This window comes from Sphaeramia orbicularis, chromosome 1 (genome assembly GCF_902148855.1).
Source record: "Sphaeramia orbicularis chromosome 1, fSphaOr1.1, whole genome shotgun sequence".
Classification (NCBI taxonomy): Eukaryota; Metazoa; Chordata; class Actinopteri; order Kurtiformes; family Apogonidae; genus Sphaeramia; species Sphaeramia orbicularis.
In genome coordinates, this window is record NC_043957.1 from 13,904,671 (window position 1) to 13,926,040 (window position 21,370).

At 42.4% G+C, this 21,370-nt stretch overlaps 4 protein-coding genes across 8 annotated transcripts in view; 1 reads left to right on the plus strand and 3 right to left on the minus strand.

Annotated features, from left to right (window-relative positions):
* LOC115430552 (acylphosphatase-2-like) overlaps positions 1–7,391 on the plus strand; it is a 30,606-nt gene extending 23,215 nt beyond the window's left edge. The window contains exon 5 of the mRNA XM_030150746.1: positions 7,237–7,391. The gene's annotated coding sequence lies outside the window, so the exon portion shown is untranslated. The remainder of the gene's footprint in view (positions 1–7,236) is intronic.
* Positions 7,392–8,267: 876 nt separating this feature from the next.
* Positions 8,268–14,756, minus strand: LOC115429470 (reticulon-3-B-like). Of its 2 annotated transcripts, XM_030148986.1 has the most exons (8): positions 14,430–14,756; positions 11,702–11,852; positions 11,543–11,599; positions 9,982–10,120; positions 9,787–9,856; positions 9,624–9,670; positions 8,799–8,857; positions 8,268–8,530 (listed from the first exon to the last, which is right to left on the minus strand). In XM_030148986.1, exons 1-8 carry the CDS (start codon positions 14,719–14,721, stop codon positions 8,482–8,484), a joined length of 864 nt encoding a protein of 287 aa, XP_030004846.1. In that variant the 5' UTR covers positions 14,722–14,756; the 3' UTR covers positions 8,268–8,481. The 2 variants fall into 2 exon arrangements, with proteins under 2 accessions (XP_030004846.1, XP_030004936.1); XM_030149076.1 differs by lacking the exons at positions 8,268–8,530; positions 8,799–8,857 and adding an exon at positions 8,866–8,914 and having other exon boundaries at positions 9,565–9,670; positions 14,430–14,736.
* On the minus strand, positions 8,482–16,225 carry LOC115424118 (reticulon-3-B-like). Its single transcript, XM_030141253.1, has 11 exons — positions 16,171–16,225; positions 16,034–16,087; positions 15,913–15,957; positions 14,430–14,654; positions 11,702–11,852; positions 11,543–11,599; positions 9,982–10,120; positions 9,787–9,856; positions 9,624–9,670; positions 8,799–8,857; positions 8,482–8,530 (listed from the first exon to the last, which is right to left on the minus strand). The coding sequence occupies exons 1-11, from the start codon at positions 16,223–16,225 to the stop codon at positions 8,482–8,484; spliced, it is 951 nt and encodes a 316-aa protein (XP_029997113.1).
* On the minus strand, positions 14,996–20,780 carry srsf7b (serine and arginine rich splicing factor 7b). Of its 4 annotated transcripts, none has more exons than XM_030149737.1 (8): positions 20,670–20,780; positions 19,449–19,629; positions 18,245–18,418; positions 16,574–16,648; positions 16,171–16,206; positions 16,034–16,087; positions 15,913–15,957; positions 14,996–15,195 (listed from the first exon to the last, which is right to left on the minus strand). In XM_030149737.1, the coding sequence occupies exons 1-8, from the start codon at positions 20,695–20,697 to the stop codon at positions 15,147–15,149; spliced, it is 642 nt and encodes a 213-aa protein (XP_030005597.1). In that variant the 5' UTR covers positions 20,698–20,780; the 3' UTR covers positions 14,996–15,146. The 4 variants fall into 4 exon arrangements, with proteins under 4 accessions (XP_030005597.1, XP_030005675.1, XP_030005517.1 ...); XM_030149815.1 differs by having other exon boundaries at positions 16,195–16,206; positions 16,574–16,654; XM_030149657.1 differs by having other exon boundaries at positions 16,574–16,654.
* Between the last annotated feature and the right edge of the window lie 590 nt (positions 20,781–21,370).

Sequence of the window (21,370 nt, forward strand, 5' to 3'; positions counted from 1 at the left end):
TGATTCAACCCTATTCAGGAAATCTGAGGATATGAGGTTTTTTAATATGTGACATACAGTGTGGGAGTTATAGACCAAAATGCATTGTCTTTGGTTCTATTGCCCCCTGTTGGTGGACATATATAATTGTTTGCGTCTCAGTTCCGTGCAGGGGTCTGGACCAACCCTCCAAATGTCAGCGCTCTACCATGTACGCTTTAGGCTGCAGGAACAGTTGGAGCCGGATTCCCTGCATTCACTGGAATGGGACCAATGCATTAGGAATGCAAAAGGAGGAATGTGTGGGACTGGGATTTGTTGTAATAAATTACACCCACGTTGACCAATCATTACCAAACTTTACAGCTGGTCTCAGGAGTGACCCCACATCATACTCACCAAATTTTGTATGAATCGGACCAACTTTTTTGTGACTTGATATTTCTCTGTTTATAGCGCCCCCTATTTTCCGATTTGTACCAAATTTGGCACAGAGCCTCTGGTTGATCTTTAAAACAAGTAACTAAAGTTTGATGTGGATAGCATTTTTTTTAGAAAGATATGCAACAATATGTGTTTTTTAGCTAGCAAAAAATTTGTTCGTTTATAACTAGCACATTTTTTACAGCAGCAAGCTGATTGTGATAACTTTAGATCAGAAGCCTCTGAAGATTGTCTGTGCAAAGTTTGAAGCCAATGGGGCTTAAACCCTAGTAGGAGTTCGAAAAAGTATGTTTTCAATATCTAGCAACTTAGAAAGAAAAATGTGCAGTGGAAGTGGGCGTGGCCTATGTCAAAAGACTCATCTCTATCCAAGGAATACAAAGATGTAAAGTTTATGAACGTGTCATTCAAAATGTGGAAGTTAGAGGCAAAAACGCGTATTTGTCCGTTATAGCGCCACCTAGTGGAGCACATCCACAGTTTTTGCTCTGGTAGATCTGTGTCCTATTCTATAGGGTCCATAGAAATTTCACAGCCCTCAGCAGAATAGTTCAGCTGTAGGAAATGTTTGTTGTTTAAGTTGAAATAAGCCACGCCCACATTGTTCAGACACACCCACCTTTAAGATATGGCCTCAGGATGGGCCCTCCATCATACCCACCAAATTTTGTAGAAATCGGTCAAGCCGTTTAGGAGATATAAATTTTTTATATTTGCAGCGCCCCCTAGTGGCCAACATTCACCAAATTAAGCTTATACCCTCAGAGTCACATGGGAACCAAGGATCTAAGATCTGGTGTTGATAGCTTTTACTTGGACCGAGATATGTAAGAGTTAGCATTTTTTTAGCTAGCTACAGAAATTTGTTTATTAATTATTTGCGTATTTTTCAACCAAAAAAAATTCTTGTAATAATTCTGGATCAGGTCCATAAGAAGAGTGTATGTGCCAAAATTGACGCAGATCGGACAAAGTACCAAGTCGGAGTTCGAAAAAGTAGGTTTTCCAGTTTTCGCGATTTTAAGGGGAAAAAAGTCATGGCGGAAATGGGCGTGGCCTAGCTCACGTGTTTCAGTACTATTCAGGGAATCTGAGGACATATGGTTTTTGAATGTGTGACATACGGTGTGGGAGTTATAGACCAAAACGCGTTATCTTTGATTATAGCGCCCCCTACTGGTGAATGTATGCGCATTTTTGCGTCTGAGGTCCCTGCCGGGGTCTGGACCAACCCTCCAAATTGCACCACCATACCATGTACGGTTTAGGCTGCAGTAACAGTTTTATCTACGGAAGAATAAAAATAATAATATTGATGAATAAAAATCCGTACAAAAACAATAGGGTTCCACAGCACCGCTGGAACTGTGGAACGCGTATGCTGGCATACGCGTCCCCCAGTCCCCGCGGGCTTGGCCCCCTAATAATAATATTGATGAATAAAAATCCGTATAAAAACAATAGGGTTCCACAGCACCGCTGGAACTGTGGAACGCGTATGCTGGCATACGCGTCCCCCAGTCCCCGCGGGCTTGGCCCCCTAATAATAATAAAAAATCCGTACAAAAACAATAGGGTTCCACAGCACCGCTGGAACTGTGGAACGCGTATGCTGGCATACGCGTCCCCCAGTCCCCGCGGGCTTGGCCCCCTAATAATATTGATGATGAATAAAAATCTGTACAAAAACAATAGGGTTCCACAGCACCGCTGGAACTGTGGAACGCGTATGCTGGCATACGCGTCCCCCAGTCCCCGCGGGCTTGTCCCCCTAATAATAATAAAAATCCGTACAAAAACAATAGGGTTCCACAGCACCGCTGGAACTGTGGAACGCGTATGCTGGCATACGCATCCCCCAGTCCCCGCGGGCTTGGCCCCCTAATAATAATAATATTGAAGAATAAAAATCCGTACAAAAACAATAGGGTTCCACAGCACCGCTGGAACTGTGGAACGCGTATGCTGGCATACGCGTCCCCCAGTCCCCGCGGGCTTGGCCCCCTAATAATAATATTGATGAATAAAAATCCGTACAAAAACAATAGGGTTCCACAGCACCGCTGGAACTGTGGAACGCGTATGCTGGCATACGCGTCCCCCAGTCCCCGCGGGCTTGGCCCCCTTATAATATTGATGAATAAAAATCCGTACAAAAACAATAGGGTTCCACAGCACCGCGGGAACTGTGGAACGCGTATGCTGGCATACGCGTCCCCCAGTCCCCGCGGGCTTGGCCCCCTAATAATAATAATATTGATGATGAAGAATAAAAATCCGTACAAAAACAATAGGGTTCCACAGCACCGCTGGAACTGTGGAACGTGTATGCTGGCATACGCGTCCCCCAGTCCCCGCGGGCTTGGCCCCTAATAAAAATCCGTACAAAAACAATAGGGTTCCACAGCACCGCTGGAACTGTGGAACGCGTATGCTGGCATACGTGTCCCCCAGTCCCCGCGGGCTTGGCCCCCTAATAATATTGATGATGAAGAATAAAAATCCGTACAAAAACAATAGGGTTCCACAGCACCGCTGGAACTGTGGAACGCGTATGCTGGCATACGCGTCCCCCAGTCCCCGCGGGCTTTGCCCCCTAATAATAAAAATAACGGAACCATGCGATTTTAATAGGCCCTCGCCGACATATGTATGTCTGGGCTCGGGCCTAATAACGGAACCATGCGATTTTAATAGGCCCTCGCCGACAATTATGTCTGGGCTCGGGCCTAATAACGGAACCATGCGGTTTTAATAGGCCCTCGCCGACATGTATGTCTGGGCTCAGGCCTTATAACGGAACCATACGATTTTAATAGGCCCTCGCCGACATGTATGTCTGGGCTCGGGCCTAATAATAACGGAACCATGCAGTTTTAATAGGCCCTCGCCGACATGTGTATGTCTGGGCTCGGGCCTAATAAAAACGGAACCATACGATTTTAATAGGCCGTCGCCGACATGTATGTCTGGGCTCGGGCCTAATAATATTCTGAGCAAGAACAATATACCCGTTTTTGTAGCAACCACGTATTTGGCCTTATTTGAAAGTTCTCGAGCTCCCCCACATGTCTGTGGGGTTAGATGTCACATGTCGTGCACTTACACCCACGTGACTGACCCCGACTGGGCGTGTCCCATTGACTCCCATTCATTCTGAGCAGGTGTAAATATGCGATTTGTGCACATGTCATGTACATCTTCGGAAAGGTCTCAGTGCCGTGAATATGAATGTGTGTGAGAGTGGCGACAGTGGCGAAAGACGGCCGCGTCACTGGCAATTTCGTCCCCATGCACCCACTGCAGACTCAATAGGCCCTGCACCGGCTTTACTCGGCTCGGGCCTAATAATAATAATCTGAGCAAGAACAATATAGCCGTTTCCATGGTAACCACGTATTTGGCCTTATGTGAAAGCTCTCGAGGTCCCCCTCATGTCTGTGGGGTCAGATGTCACGTGTCGTGCACTTTCATCCACGTGACTGACCCCGACTTGGCGTGTCCCATTGACTCCCATTCATTGTGAGCAGGTGTAAATATGCGATTTGTGCACATGTCATGTACATCTTCGGAAAGGTCTCAGTGCCATGAATGTGAATATGTGTGAGAGTGGCGACAGTGGTGAAAGGCGACCGCGTCACTGGCGATTTCGTCCCCATGTGCCCACTGCAGACTCAATAGGCCCTGCGCCGGCTTTACTCAGCTCGGGCCTAATAAAATAAAAAAAATTATAATAATAATCTGAGCAAGAACAATATAGCCGTTTCCATGGCAACTACATATTTGGCCTTATTTGAAAGCTCTCGAGGTCCCCCACATGTCTGTGGGGTCAGATGTCACGTGTCGTGCACTTACACCCATGTGACTGACCCCGAGTGGGCGTGGCCCATTGACTCCCATTCATTCTGAGCAGGTGTAAATATGCGATTTGTGCACATGTCGTGTACATCGTCGGAAAGGTCTCACTGCCGTGAATGTTAATATGTGTGAGAGTGGCGACAGTGGCGAAAGGCGACCGCGTCACTGGCGATTTCGTCCCCATGTGCCCACTGGAGACTCAATAGGCCCTGCGCTGGCTTTACTCGGCTCGGGCCTAAAAATAAAAATAATAATAATCTGAGCAACAAGAACAATATAGCCGTTTCCATGGCAACCACATATTTGGCCTTATTTGAAAGCTCTTGAGCTCCCCCACATGTCTGTGGGGTCAGATGTCACGTGTCGTGCACTTACACACACGTGACTGACCCCGAGTGGGCGTGGCCCATTGACTCCCATTCATTCTGAGCAGGTGTAAATATGCGATTTGTGCACATGTCATATACATCTTTGGAAAGGTCTCAGTGCCGTGAATGTGAATATGTGTGAGAGTGGCGACAGTGGCAAAAGGCGACCGCGTCACTGGCGATTTTGTCCCCATGCGCCCACTGTAGACTCAATAGGTCCTGCGCCGGCTTTACTCGGCTCGGGCCTAATAATGATAATTGTAAGGGCCAACTGAAGAAAATGTGTGGGATGCCATGTTTTCCACCAGGTGTCACCTTTGAACACATGCCTATTTAGGTAGGAACGTTTCTTCTGAGGTCAGGTGTTGCTAGACGGGAGAGCACCAATAGTTTTTTGACCGCACGCCAGCACTCAGTGCCACGCCGGGTGATGTGTTGTGTATTTGTGGGACTTTTGGATTTTGATGACAATAACTCTGCATGAGCACGTTGAAGAAAGGATGAGCAATAAATAATGCAAAGAAGAAGTCGTTTGGAAGGTTTTTATTTCACGAATGCAGAAGTCCGGTTAGCGCGTCAAGAATGTTTCCCGTCTACGCTGCCCCTCGGTGGCTTTCAGTTTGGGCTTGGTCGCTACAATAATACTGAATGATAATAATAAATATAGTAATAATAAGGATGATGGTGATGATGAAGATGTAGCATTAGTATTATATATCTTTTTTGGAAACTCAGTGACACTTTTCATTGGATTTTGTATTCATCCCATACACACTGGTGGCAAACTACTGTTGTAGCCACATCTGCCCACCACCAGCCGCTCACTCACCCCTTACATTCCCTCATGAATAATAAAATAACTTGACATGCATGGTGTGTATGTGGGTGTATTTGTTATATTTCTTATATATTTTATATTTTTGTTATTTAGTTTGAAGATGCCTTGCAAACAAAGACACATTGGCTAAATGATAACAGCCTCCAGCTGAACTCCAGCAAAACAGAGACCCTCATCATTGCCCCGGATAGTGCAATCCCAGGGATCAAACATCACCTTGGAGACCTGAGTTCCTCGGTAAAGACCAAACTGGGGAATCTGGGTGTCATCTTTGACCAGGACATGTCTTTAGAATTCTACTCCAAACACCTAGTCAAAAACTGTTTCTTCCAACTACGCAACATCTCCAAACTCAGATCTATGGTGTCCATAAATGAGCTCGAGATGATCGTTCACGCTTTTGTGTCTTCTTGCTTAGACTACTGCAACAGCCTGTTTACATGCTTAAACAAGAAGGAGCTGGCCCGTCTACAGTTTGTCCAGAACTCTGCTGCCAGGCTTCTGACCTGCACAAACAGGATCACATCACCCACATCACTCCCATCCTTAAATCTCTCCACTGGCTCCCTGTTCTATATCGTCTGCATTTCAAAATTCTTGTGCTAACTTTCCGGGCTCTACATGGCCAGGCCCCTGCATACATTGCTTCCCTGATCCAGCCCTACAGCTCGACTCGTAGCTTGAGGTCTTCAGGACAGCACCTGCTGATGGTTCCACGCACCTGTTTTAGCACACGCGGTGACAGGTCTTTTAAAGCTGTGGCACCACATCTATGGAATGACCTGCCTCTACACGTACACACACCATGGACTCTGTAGAGAGCTTTAAGAAACACCTCAAAACCCTCCTGTTCAAAAAGGCTTTTTAGTCTCCCACCTGACCCAGGGCCACCACAAACTGATTACACTCTATTCATCATAACGTACTCCATGTGTCATCCCCCCCCAGTCTCTCTATATCTCTATCGCTCTCTCTTTTCTCCTCCTTTACTCTCTCTCTCTCTCTTTAACCCCAACTGGTCAAGGCAGACAGCCATCCTTCAGGAGTCTGGGTCTGCTCGAGGTTTCTGCCCGTTAAAGGGAAGTTTTTCCTCGCCACTGTCACCAATCACAAGTGTTTGCTCCTGAAGGATTCTGTTGGGTCTCTGTAAACTTAATTTGATTCTGATTTGAATTGATAAAGCACTTTGTGACTCTGTCTGTGAAAAGTGCTCTATAAATAAAATTTACTTACTTACTTACTTACTTACTTACAATAAACAAAAAAGAAAGGAGCTACTTGAAGCTGCTAAAAGTAGCGGATCCCTTACCAACTGGGTGAAAAAAAGTACTACAGGTAAGCACAATATAAGGAAGAACATTACATACTATTCATGGGCATTAGGCACACCATTCACACACATTAATTATCTTCCTGTAAATGTCTGCAGTTTCAGAACTTGCCACATTTGGGATGGGGATTATTCAAGACTAGTGAGACCATCCTTTTCAGAGTGATCTTCACCTGGCCTGCAAGGAGGCTACAACAAGAAAGAATTTCAAACCTAATTTTTATCACTTTATTCGACTTCGTAAGTTATTACATATTGTTATTGTAGCTGTCTGCCAAACTAATGTAAAAATGTATACTTTGTGTAATTTATTAAACATTTCAAATCATATGTAATTGGTGGTTATTCGTTTTCATGTGCCCTTTTGGAAGTTTGAGCCCCTGCCCCTTTATAGCTCTCTGCACGGCCCTGCCGCTCAGACCAAGCCATAACTGAAAGTGAAAGTAACCCAATTAACTTTTATAAATGAAAGAAGGAAAACAAGCATAAACTTCAAATAGAAATGCATCCAATAAACCCACAAAAACCAGTTTATATTATTGAAATAGGAGCTCACATCATAATTAAACACTATCATATGGCATAAATGTTTCCTTTCTACTGTTTGTCACCATCTGCTGGACAAACTGCTCTGTCAGGTCTGATGTTTCTAAAATTCTGTTTTTGTGGATGACCCTTTAACACAGCACAATTCTGTTTTGGGAATATTTCGCCTTTATTCCAGAACAACGTCTGTGTAAATGAAATGGTGGCTCATTTGGTCGCACATCTGTCATGGCTCTGTAATGCCTCTGGAGCTAATAATAGAACCATGACAAAGGTGGAATCATGATTCCAGAGCCGCATGTAAAAGGAACACCTTTTGTTACGCAACCAAGGCATAGTTTTGATGACGTATTGCATATGCAACCCCGCGCCAGGGGGGTTTAAAAATGGTGGGCCGTGTACAGTAAACAAACATGTCAACGCAACTAGAAAGATGTCAAACTTGGGAGACGCCAAGATCCACGAGCTGCTGTCACTTTGGGGGAGGACTCTATCCATGCTAACATTTGTGGAATGGTGAAAGACTGACCGACGTGCAAGCTATGCGTCACACTATGCGCTGCGCTGTCTCACTGCCCCTTTGATTCCAGAACGCAGGTCCGCTGTGTAAAAGTCCAGCCTGTCCTAACTCTGGTACTTCTTTGGCTTGGCTGTGGAAATAGGTCATTGGTGTAAAAAAGGTAGGATCACTATCTCACCTTTTTTCTAGGATCTCTGTGTAAAAGTGGCTTATGTGTCATGATTTGTGGCATTTGGGGTATTTATTACTGACATAATTGAGGTTTTTTCATTTTTCATTTAGATTGTTTTGTTTGTTCGATCCCAGACCATCAGCAGACATTTCTGTTAAATGTGATGAGTCATGTAATGTTTCCTTCCGACAGAAGTACAAAGTGAATATTTGTGTTTTTAAGGAGGAATTTATTCTCAGATGTTCATGATGGAGACATTTTGGAAACAGACACCAAGAACATGGAAAATCCACAAAGTCACTGATGAACTGCTGTGAAGTTTTAATTAATTTATTTATTAAAACAGTCAGAACAGATCAGCTCATCAACCAACAGACCACTCACAGGAGGGGCTGGAGCCACACACAGAGGTTACAGGTCATCTCTTCACTGAGGTTTGATCTTTTTGACGGCTCCAGGTAACCTGTCCTGCAGCCTATAAAAAAGATGAGACATTATCACCAGAAAATGAGCATCTTAGACCTGAAGTGAGCAGCGACGTGAATACGTGCAGATCAGATGAACCACCCAGATTAAACCACATCAGATCTGAGGAGATCAATGAGTTGAAGGTGTAAGGTCAGGTCTGATCCCACGTTGGGTATCAGGTCAGGTCCATTCCCAGGTCAGGTATTGGGTCTGAGATCCTGGTTCTGTTGGATCTGATTCTGATACAGAACCAGATTCGGTTGATGTGAACTCACCTCAGCAGTGTCTCCTCCATCTTGGATTGAACCAGGTTCAGGTACTGGTCGATCTGCGTCTGTAAAAACGCACAGCAGGTTTTTAATAAGTATTGATCAGCATCGCTATGACAACACTAAAGGTGCGGGAGATTTTTGTGATCAATTTTCATCAGATCTGTAAAACCTCAGTCATAGCCTAAGTATCACGAATCTGTAAGTCTTTCTGTGATTACTCACCTGAATCTCTTGCATTATGGTGAACAATTTCGAAATGCCATCCACCATGAACAAACCTTATGTTTACATCCAGAGCCGGGAGGTAACTCAGGCATCTTCGGAATTTTGTTGCGACGTGCATTGTGGGAAACGCTGGTTCATGCTGCTGCCAGACAGTGGCAGTTGCTACAGACACGAAGCGGAAACAGCAGGAGCTCCCTTCCCTCTATGCATATTCCTCCAGCTGTTTCTGCATTTCAGCCGTTTCCGCGTTTGTTTTATCCATATAATATCATATGGTCGTGCTGCCACTGCCGCTGCAGGTGGCTATGCGTACCCCCCTATCCCACAATGCACGTTGCGACAAAATTCCGAAGATGCCTGAGTTACCTCCCAGCTCTGTTTGTAAACACACGTTTTGTTTATGGTAGATGGCACTTCGAAATTGTTCGCTGTAATGCAAGAGATTCAGGTGAGTAATCACAGAAAGACTTAGAGATTCACAATACTTAGGCCATCACTGAGGTTTTACAGATTTGATGAAAAATTGGTCACGAAAGTCTCCCACACCTTTAAGATGACCACATTCGATCTGTTGGTGGTCACATGACCCCACATCATACTCACCTTTTTCTTCTGATAGATGAGGGGAGAGGTGAAGAAGATGATGTCAGCTGAAGACGGACAAACAAACACACAGACAAATAAACACACAAACAAAAAAATGGACAAAGAACATTAGTGTGATGCAGTAGAAACAAACAGGAAGTGGATCAGAGTGAAGCAGTACCGAGGATGAGGATGGTGAGTCCATTGAAGACCGCTCCCACATGTGTCATCACCCACATGACTGCTGCCAGCTGGAACAAACAAACAAACAAACAAACAAACAAAACAAAAACAGAAGAACAAATAAATGACAAAAAAACAGATGAAAACCCTGATGTTAACAGTATCAGCCAGACTGCAATGTTTTCTGTCGGACCTTCAGAGAGTCGACCAGATCCTCCACCAGCAGCAGCCTCCTGGTCTGGAAGGAGAACTGATTCAGATGGACTATAACCTGATCCGCGATCTGTCGCACTGCATCTGCTGACAGGGAGATATCCCGATCCAGAAGAGACCTGAGAACCAGGACACACAGAGACCTGAGGACCAGGATCTGAGAACTGCAACAGATCATCATTCAACAGAGACCTGAGAACCAGGATCTGAGAACTACAACATCACTCAACAGAGACCTTAGAACCAGGGTCTAAGAACTAAAACAGAGCATCACTCAACAGAGACCGGAGACTCAGGATCTAAGAACCACAATATCACTCAACAGAGACCCGAGAACCAGGATCTGAGAACCGGAACATCATTCAACAGAGATGTGAGAACCAGTATCTGGGAATCAGAACAGAAAATCACTCAACAGAGACCTGAGAACCAGGATCTTAGAACTAGAACAGAACATCACTCAACAGAGACCAGAGAACCAGAATCTAAGAACCAGAACATCAATCAACAAAGACCTGAGAACAAAAACCTTACTTAACAGAGACCTGAGAACCAGTATCTGAGAACCAGAATAGAACATCAGTCAACAAAGACCTGGGAACCAGAACATCATTCAACAGAGACCGGAGAACCAGGATTTGAGAATCAGAACATCACTCACTTATGCATGTAGTTATGATAGTGTTTATTATATAGTTCCATAGATGTTCTAGTTCAGCTATCTGTGCCTCAACTGCATCCATGTGTCTCCCCCTACCTCCCCCCTTCTCCCCCTCTCCCCCAGTCTCTCTCTATCTCTATCGCTCTTTCTTTTCTCCTCCTTTACTCTCTTTCTTTAACCCCAACTGGTCAAGGCAGACAGCCATCCTTCAGGAGTCTGAGTCTGCTCGAGGTTTCTGCCTGTTAAAGGGAAGTTTTTCCTCGCCACTGTCATCAGTCACAAGTGTTTGCTCCTGGAGGATTCTGTTGGGTTTCTGTAAATTGGCTTAGAGTCTGGTTTTGACCAACTCTATATGTAAAGTGTCATGAGATAACTTTTGTTATGATTTGGCGCTATATAAATAAAATTTGATTGATTGATTGATTGATTGATTGACTCAACAGAGACCTGAGAACCAGGATCTGAGAACCAGAACAGAACATCAGTCAACAGAGATCTGAGAACCAGGATCTGAGAACCAGACCAGAATGTTACAATCCACAAAACCAGGACAGAACATTTACTCAGCAGAAGCAGAAATTACACCTTTATACAGGACATCTTTCACCACAGAACTGTCCGAATGTTATCATTCATTCAGTAGAACTGAAAGAACCTCACATACACTGTAGACCATCAGAACAATGTAGTTCAGGTTCTGTGGTTAATCTGCACACCTGTACCAAATATTAACTCAATACTGATGACTTGCACACTAGTTTCACCCGTGTATTCCACGGTGGTTCCAGTTAACCTAGTTGAACCCAGTTGGACTGTGTTGTCCAGCAGTTCCAGTTAACCCAGTTAGACCGGTTGGACAGGTGTTTGTGTGTTTTTGTACTTGAATGGATGTCCCTCGTTGGACTTCTGAACGGCCTGGATCACAGATTTATAAACCCTGCAGACACAAACACAGCGTTAGGTACTTGAAGAAGAGCAGAACCTGTTCTCCATTGGCTGCTCATACTGTAGTCAGGTGAGCAGATGAGCCCGTCCCAACCTGAAGGTGATGGTGATGCAGAGGCAGGTGAGCAGCAGGTAGGACACCACGCTGATGACGGACAGTGTTGCCATGGAGATAAGAACCAGCAGTGACAGGCCAAATGCCAATGCTGACTTCTTTGGTTCCTTCCAGTGAATAAGTTGCAGCGCTGCCAGACATGTGGAGAACATGCAGAGAACATATGAACATACACAGAATATACAGGGAACACAGGAAGAACATATGGAGAACACAGATACAGGGAACTTGCAGAGAACATGTAGAGACGTACAGACATGCAGAGATTCTGTGAAGACCACAGAATATGTGAGGAACATCCGAGAACATGCAAGAGATTGTGTGAAGAACAGTGAGAATCCAGTATGTCTTTACAAGTAAACTGTAGAACATACAGAGAATGTGGAGTACATACAGAAAAAATGTGCATTCAGAGAACATATAAAGAACATCAGAGAATGTAGAGAACCTACAGAGAGCATGCAGAGGAAATTCAGAGATTCTGAGAAAAACATACAAAGAATATGTGGAGACGATTCAGAGAACGTACAGAGGTCCTGTGGAGAACAGAGAAAACATGTGGAGAATGTGTGGAGAACATGTGAAGAGCATACATGCATACATACACAGAGAACATGTGAGAATCCAGTTTGTCGTATTTAATGTGTTAAATGAGGTAAATTCAGATCCACTGGGTTTGGCTTTAGTTCAGATCTTTTATCGTGTGAATCAGATTCACCCATACAGACCCAGTGCTACTTTTGTGGCAGTTCCCAGATATAATATCTCTATATTTAATCTTTCTTAAGGGATTTATCACCATTTATTGCAATATTATCCTCTGTATTTTTAATTTTTCAGTGTAAATCATGTATTTTCCTATATTTACTTCACAGATCATGTAGATGTTCATAAAAGCTCAGATTACTTTATTTACTTTAGATTACTTTAAATGTATTATTATTATTGGGGTTATTATATCAGAAACAGAAAACTGAAGAAAAATGATTTTTTTAGTGAAATAGACTATTAACTGAACATAAACCAAGTGTCTCCATCCACTGTCATTGATCAAAATCCATGGGTTTTACTGGTGAATCAATGTTGTAGAAGATAATGGTGTTTCCACATTCACTACAGAGCCTCTGAACGTCCAAATGGGTCATACTGTATCTGATGACCATGAAAAGATGAAAAACTGTATTTTACACCAGTTATTTCAACGTGTTGATAGGTTTAGTGGTTCAGAAGTTATTAAACATTTTAGATCAGTAGATCATTTGGTTGCCAATTGCCGTTTGGGTCTTCATGAGTTAAGGCAGTATTTCTCAACCTTGGGGTCAGGACCCCACGTGGGGTCACCTCGAATTCAAATGGGGTCACCTGAAATTTCTAGTAATTGATAAAAACAAACAAACAAACAAACAAAAAAACTTACTAATACAAAATATATGGTGAGTTGAGACATACATACATACATAGAAGACATGACAAACTCTGAAGCTGAAACTGAAGCACTGTGGTACTGTTTATCTTTCAAATGTTCTTTGTGGTTGGTTTCTGATGCTGCAGCTCTTTCATAATTCATGGTTATTGTTTGTTCAGTATTTATTGTCAGCCTTGTAAATCCGAGCTGGACTGACTGTACATATCCTGACCAAGGAAAATAAAATTCTCACTTTGTGCAGTAATCTACACCTGGCTTTTCTGCCTCCGTCCATAATAATATACATTATACAGCCTAAATGTCATCTAAAATTAACCTTTATTTGCAACATAGTATAGCAAACTATTACATGATCAAAAATAATTTAATTTTAGCAAAAAAAAAAAAAAAAAAATCTATTTTGAATGTCTGGGGCCAGAAATTTGTGATGTTAAAACAGGGTCACGAGCCAAAAAAAGTTGGGTACCACTTGGTTAAGGTCTTTTGTGAATGAATGAATGAATGAATGAATGGATGGATGGATGAATCACTTCTTTCCATGTCTTTTCTTTTCATCTAAATATTTTTCTGAAGCCCATTTTGTCTCAGACTGGCTTTTGTGATCGATTGAGCGATTGATTATGATCCTGTCACATTTATGAAGCGAAAGTTCATTCTTCTGCAGCTTTAAGGAGCTTTGACAGAAACACAAAGGTTCATAATCCACTGCTGTCAGCTGATCGTTAGGTAACGTTCAGCACAAAGCAGCATTGTTTCTCCCACTAATCACCAGGTTAACCCTAACCCTAACAGTTTAACCAACATCAGCTTGTCTGAGTTCAAACTCTTATTTATGAGTACAAAAAGAGAATCCAAACAACAATATAATACTACTGATAACAATAATAAGATTTTATTCAGGTTTTTCTTTCAGATAATAATCTTGAATAATCAATGGTTTAGCAAATCAAGGTTTTTGTCATATCATAAAAACAATTCATTGACACATAACAAAAGAAACACTAAAACTATCTAAATGAATCTAAACATATGGAACAAAAACAAAGAATAAGGCAAATACCGCAAATATTAAACAATGGAAAAAATTTCAGAAACGTAAGTTTTTCAAAAAGTCTGATAAACATAAAAAGCATATGAATTAAAAATCAAAGTAAAAATTACAAAAATTTAAATGTGAAAAAACAGACATGAATTGTTTTAAGTTGATCAGAATTTACTGATTTAAAATGTGAAGAACTTATCTGTTGTATTAATCAATCAGTTGAATTGATCAGCTGTTACCCAAGTGCGTGAGGTCCTGTAGTGAGGAAGAGGAGGAGTTCCTGGAAGATGAAGAGTCCGGCGTTGAGGAGGCCATGTTCTTATTCTTGAGTTTGTGAAGTTCAGGAGCGGATTTAAAGTCTGATCTGCTGCTCGACTCTCCAGGGACTTCAGGGCAGGAGGAGGGGCTTATTGAGGTTCTTGCCCAATCACGAGACAGCTCTTGTTTGACGTTGTTCCCAAACACTGGATCGTGATCCTCAAGGTGGTCACAGTAGATTTTATTTAGATCAACAAAACTCTGTCCTAACATGTGATTAAACTTCACTGATTAGTTTTTATAGCTCATTAACCTGATCTGAGGAAGAGATACAACTAATAAATGTAAAACTCACAATAGTTTCTAATTACCAAACATCTACAGATAAAATGAATACATCCGTTATGAATGTGTGGTTCATTGTACAAAAAATATTAAAACACATCTATAATGTTCTTGTTACAAACATTATTGATATCTATCAGTGCAGTACTCTAATATTAATTATTACTTTAATGTTAATTATTGACCAGATATTGACCCCTGCTGGAGACACAGTCAACTCTTTAATTCAACAGCTGCTTTGACAATCAATCAATCAATCAACAACAAGGATAGCATTCTTACAGAAGAAAAACGGCCATATAAATCTTAAAGCACATCAACAAATAAATGTGATCAGAAACATCATTTGCTGATCAGTCGAGCCTGTGTTGAGTCTCTCTGTGATGAGGAGATGGTGGACGACTACGAAGACAAGACAAACAAATGTTAATATAAAAGAACAAAACTAAGACTTACAGACAATAAAACCTTCAAACCAATCTGCAAGTTTACATCAAGTGACCAAACAGATCAGATACAGACTGAATTAACCCTTTACTGTATGAGAGACGACAGTCACATGTTCAGACTGGACAAAACCAGGTCCAGATTCACCTGGATCCAACTGATGCCATGGTCCAGATCCAGCATTTGATAATGAAATATCAGTTCTTTAACCCTTTAACTGACGCACTGATCAATAAGTCTGATCAAATTTTTTACCATTTAACTGATGCATGGGGGGCTTCTCATTCCTTCACCACCAGTTTGTTCATAAAGATTGGACTGAGTTTCAATGGACAAAGGTCATGTAGTCTGATGACTCCAGATTGACCCTGTTCTACTGTGATGATCCATCAGGATTAGAAGAGCAGGAGGAAGTAATTACCCAATCATGCCTAGTACTTCCAGAGTTGTGATCTGGGGTAGGTCCAGTTGGTCAGGTTTTATGTGTCCGTAACATGATGGACACAGATGTTGTGACGAATAATTAATCTAACTGTACATTTTTTTTGACAACAGAAGGTCTTAAGTGATGCTTCGTGTTCGTATCTCTGAACTCTAACATTTAACCCATCTGGAACCAACAGCACACAACATCTACAATATCAGTAGTCAGACCTTTGACTTCAGACTTACCTTCTGGCACCAGATCCAGATCTGGACTGTCCCATGGATCCAGATCTGTGGACACACATGATGAATTCACTGGTCACCACTGATAGTCACTGATAATTACTCAAAGTCCAGAATCACCCACCTGCTCCGACCTCGAGACTCAGACCTGGAACTGGACCTAGACCTGGACCTGGACCTGAACCAAAGGAGAGCACAGAACCTGTTACCATGACACTAGTGATTATATTATTATGACAATGATGACATTGTCAGTCTTACCTGGACCTCCTGGAAGAACCAGACCTGGACCTGGTCCTGCAGAGACCACACCCATAATCAATACTGACAACTGATGAGAATCAATCAACTGCAGAGAAGCTATAGATCTGCTGTGTTCAGTATAAAGTATTTCAACTGATAGCTCATGGAGTCACCAATGTGTTCATCATCAGACTGGAGATGATCATTCTACATGATACAAACCACTGATTTACAGACACAGGAAACTCATACAAAACTGGATTATTAACATATACATATTAATAAACTGATCTCAACTGAATCCGAAACCCTCCCATCAGATCTACGAATCAGTCACTGAATCAATCAGACCTACATCTCATCAGATCTGCTCTGCTCCAACCCAGACTCTCAACCACCGCAGTATGGTGACAGAGCTCACCTCCTCCCTTGACTCCTGCTGTGACTCCTGCTGCGTGAGTAGTGCCTTCCTCGGGGCCGAGATCGAGATCTGGACCTGGACCCAAACCGGAACCAGTCAAAGGTGGAGCGCCACGAGCCAGCACAACAAAGAGCTGTCTAAACTACAGCCGATTGTAGATGAACATGAATCATGCACAGGTAGATTTAAGAGCCTGCAGGTGTTTAACAGACAGAAAGAACACAGAACACTGGACTAATGTAGAAAAACATTAATGGGTAATGAGATAAACCTTCAGGTCTGCAGGTCGACCCTCTTTGGACCAGAGTCTAGCAGATCTGGATGATCTAGGAGTATCGTGGGTTTCTAACGATGATCGTACTGACAGCCAAATCGCTTGATAGAAGTGAGGCGATTTTTCTAGAAGGGACTGTGGTCCAGAGGCCAAATTAACTGGACAGGATGTCTGCACTGGTCTGTCTGCGAGCCTCTACAAACCTCTAAGGACTTCATATCCGCCTCAGCTCAAGAGCAGAAAAACTTTTCAAGTCAAGATGAAATCTGTGAAATCTTTTAGGATCGAGAGTCCGAATCAAATGATGACACCTGAAATGTTTCGACCAAAAAATATCTGACAAGTCAAAACCACAACGTGAAATATCATCAGTCAGATACAGAAACAGCAGCATCATCAAACCACTGTGACCTGAGGCCAACGGGGGCCATGCTAAATTCAACTCAGCCAATCAGGTGACAGAATGACCCCTCCCCTCAACGTTCTACAACAAACATATCAAGGTTCCTATTGGACTCAGGTCAAACAGCTCAAAACTTTATTTCAAACAGAACTTAACCCAGGGCCGGGCATCACAGTCATGTGACCCATTGATTCCTTCAGAATAGGGTTAGCGCTACCCTGTGTTTTTATGTCAGTCTAAGGTTGTTGTTTATTTTTTAAATTACTCAGGCGGGTCAAGCGGTCAAATTTCAAGTCCCTCAATGGTAAACTGTACTTAGAAAATTCCATGATAAAAACACAGTAACTGGGCTGTTGTGGAGTCGTAAACATCCTGTCAACAGTTTTACTGATGTCTCTTTTGTCACTGGGGGACTAACAGACCACAGGTATATAAGGGAGGCAGGAAATTAACTCTTCCGTCATTGGTTGGTAGAGTCAGGATGGTGTCTCGAAAATGAACCCATGGATCTAAATGACCTGGATCTGAGTGTTGTCAATCAGGTTTGGTCAATTAATCAGCAAAATGCTTTACACAAAGTTCTGCAGGTTAAAGTGAACAAACCACACAATTATAGCACTGACCCTAGTCATGGTACTGCTACAAACCATCACACATCAATGAAGGGATGGTGAGTGAATGGGTCACTTGGTGAAGACCACCATCCATCTTGACAAAGACATCTTGTATACGACAACATGCACCACTTCTGGTTCAACTGAAAACCTGTAAAATTGTCTAGGGATGGATTCCATATGATGATGTTATTATACTTGAATCGTGGAACATCTGGGTCCAGCCCTACTATGTACAGTTTCAACTTTGGATGGGTTCTAGTTTGGACTTGGACCAGTTCTTGATACCCAGCCCTGGATCAGATTATCACAGATCAATAATATCCATCAGAGCAATTGTCAGACTGTGTGTTCTGAGCATGTGCAGTCATCATGGTTACCTGCTGTGGTGGCGGCTGTAGCGGTGACAGTCATATGCATAGTGACCTTTCTCTCCACACTCATAACACTTATCATTGGGGTCAAATGGTCGACGGGTCGGCAGTCGGTCAAACCGAGAGCGACGAGGCGTTCCAGTGGAAAGTTCAACCCGAACATGACACCCACAGATCACTCTGTAAACAAACAAACAAATAACAAACAAGTTGAGAATGACCACAGATCACCTGCTACTGCAAAGAGCCTGGAGCATCATGGGAGATGTACTGTCGGGAGAAGTCTGGATTAGTGTCAGGTGACCCATTGAGACACGGGCATCAACTGGGACCAATCTGATAAAGCCACGTGAGACCACCATCCTGGGGAATCAGGGAGGAGTCTGGTGTTACATGGATACGACAGTCAATGAAGACGCCAGTCATCCGATCCCTGGTGGCTGAAATTCACTTGAAACTTTGATGGAAATAATTCTAAACTAACTGAAAGATACCTACTGGATATAGTCTCACTCAATAAACAAAGCTTCTGGTACCAACATCTTTACTCAACCAATGACTCTCCATACATGTTTTGGACAAATGTAAAGATGGACCATGGACTGTAGACAGACACGGACAGAATTTCGAGATGAAAGTAAAGTGTGACGAGTTTCCGGTTCAGTGGCTTCAGGATCAAATCCATGGTTTTCCATTAACAGGGGTGAAGTGCTGCTGCCAGTTGAAGATCTGATGCTGCTTTAAGTGGAGGAGTTAAAGTATGTCAGGTAAGTAAAATAAAGAATGTTCTGAAAATTGTGGCAGTGGAAATTACTCTATGGAGGTCTCCCTCTTCTATTGCTGTCTCATTTCACAAACCTAACCTGAAACAGAATACTCAATCTTAATGGCTTATGTTGAACAAAATTAAATGATGTTCATCGTTCTATCTGGAGTTTCTTAATCTTCTATCAAACAAGAGTTTCATTAGAAAACCTGAAAGACAAATGGACAGATGGAGGGATGGACAGACGAAAGAAAGAAAGAAAGAAAGAAAGAAAGAAAGAAAGAAAGGAAGGAAGAAAGAAAGAAAGAAAGAAAGAAAGAAAGAAAGAAAGAAAGAAAGAAAGAAAGAAAGAAAGGCTCAACTTCAACAGTTTATGCAGTCTTATGACAAAGACCAAAATGAATAAAAATAAGAACTCTGGATCATTTCAGAGCTGGTACTGACTTGCCATCCAAACCGCGGACAGCGTCTTTAGCATCTCGGGAGTCTTCAAACTCCACAAATGCAAATCCTGGAGGATTCCTGGCGATCCAGACGGTTCTGAGGGGTCCATAATGTCCGAAGGTCCGCTCCAGCTCACTTTTGCCCGCCCCTGTGCCCAGGTTACCCACGTAGACCTTCGTCTCTAGACCAGCGATAGACACACTGATCACATATCACGACAAACCAACACACTGATCACATGTCAATACACATTGATTAGTGTTTCCCCCCATAAGGAGATGAAGCCCTGCCCTGGCCACTATACATCATGGGACATTATTTCAGGTAAAATAAGAATGGTGGTCAACGGCCATTAGAGCAATGCCATCATTACATGTTTGTCAAGTTAAAAGATAACCTTTCAAGAAACATCAAGTCAACTCTCAGACCACATATCCATCTTCCCAAACAGTCAAACTGCACAAACTGCATGTGTGTCAGTCCATGACACACATGCAGTGATGCTATTAAAAACGATGGTGAAATTCAAACAGATCTGTAAAAGAAAACCTGATCTCATCCACAGTTTAACATTATTAAAACTAGGCTCAAATATGAGGTTTCATGATGATTTAATGTTTTACTTATGAATGTTTTTCCTCCTTTCTGTGTGGAGTTTGCGTGTTAGGCTCTCTCTCTCTCTCATGCCCTTGATAGGTTAGGTGGTTAATCTAAACTACTCATAGGTGTGAATGTGAGTGTGTGCGTGTGTCAGCCTGTTATGAACTGGGGACATGTCCACGGTGAACCCCACGTTCACCCGATGGTGTCTGGGATAGACTCCAACACCCCTGCGACCCTCCCCAATATTAAAATAATTTTGTTTTTATAGTTCGTTTGATTAATAAACACAACTAAAAAAATATATATATAAAAAAAAAAAAATATTTCACAGAACTAATGTAATTAAACTCATAAATGAACCCATTATTTGTTTGGCACAGAGCGTAATTTTTTTTAGTTATTATTATTGAATTGGTAACAGAATCTAATGACTTATGAACGTGTTTGTTTGACTTGTTTATGTGAATGAGTTTAATGCTACTCTGATGCTGATGCTAACGCTAACTGAGCCGTCACTGTTCAAACCGGATCAAATGGCCGCTCTTGTACCGGACCGGACCGGACCGGACCATTCAGTGCTGCACCGACACATGAGCTGCACACTGAACCCACGGTTACCTCCTCCATACTGGCCGTGTCGGGACATCCTCACCGCCCCTCCGGTACCGTTAGCCGTTTGCCGGAAGTCAGACGACGTTGGAAATAAGGAAAACTCTCTGTTAGAGTTTCAAAATAAAACCCTGTCGTGCGGACAAACGTAACGCATACTTAAACAGAACGTGAAGTAGGAGACACAAATGAGGAAAAAAAACATCCGAAACAGAACAGAAGTTCAATACATGATTTTGTTGGCAATGAACTGAAATGTTTGTATGGATAAAAAGCATTGTTACTATCGTAACAGAGCTACTCCATCCTCTGGGACGTAGATTTTGTTTTAGGATTGTGACTGTATTTATTATTATTACCAAACATGAAGTTGTTGTTCCGCATTATATCCTCTAGAAGGCTGTATTTATATTATATTGTTTTGCTCTGTCCTCCAGGGCAAAGTAGAAACTAGTGAAAAAAGCCCTGATGAAGACCACAGGTCGCAATGCGTTGGCTGTATTTTAAAGAATGCCATGATTTAATAAAGGCATTTTATTTTTACACAAATCCTACAGTGTGCCTTGGATATATTTTTTGAAATCTAGCATACTAATGCGGATTTTTTTTTTTTTTTTTTTTGACTCTAAATAACCAGACACGCCACAAGTTTCCAAAGAGCACCTGTGGATAATCACCAAGAAGAAGACCAAGCAGCACTTCCACTTTGT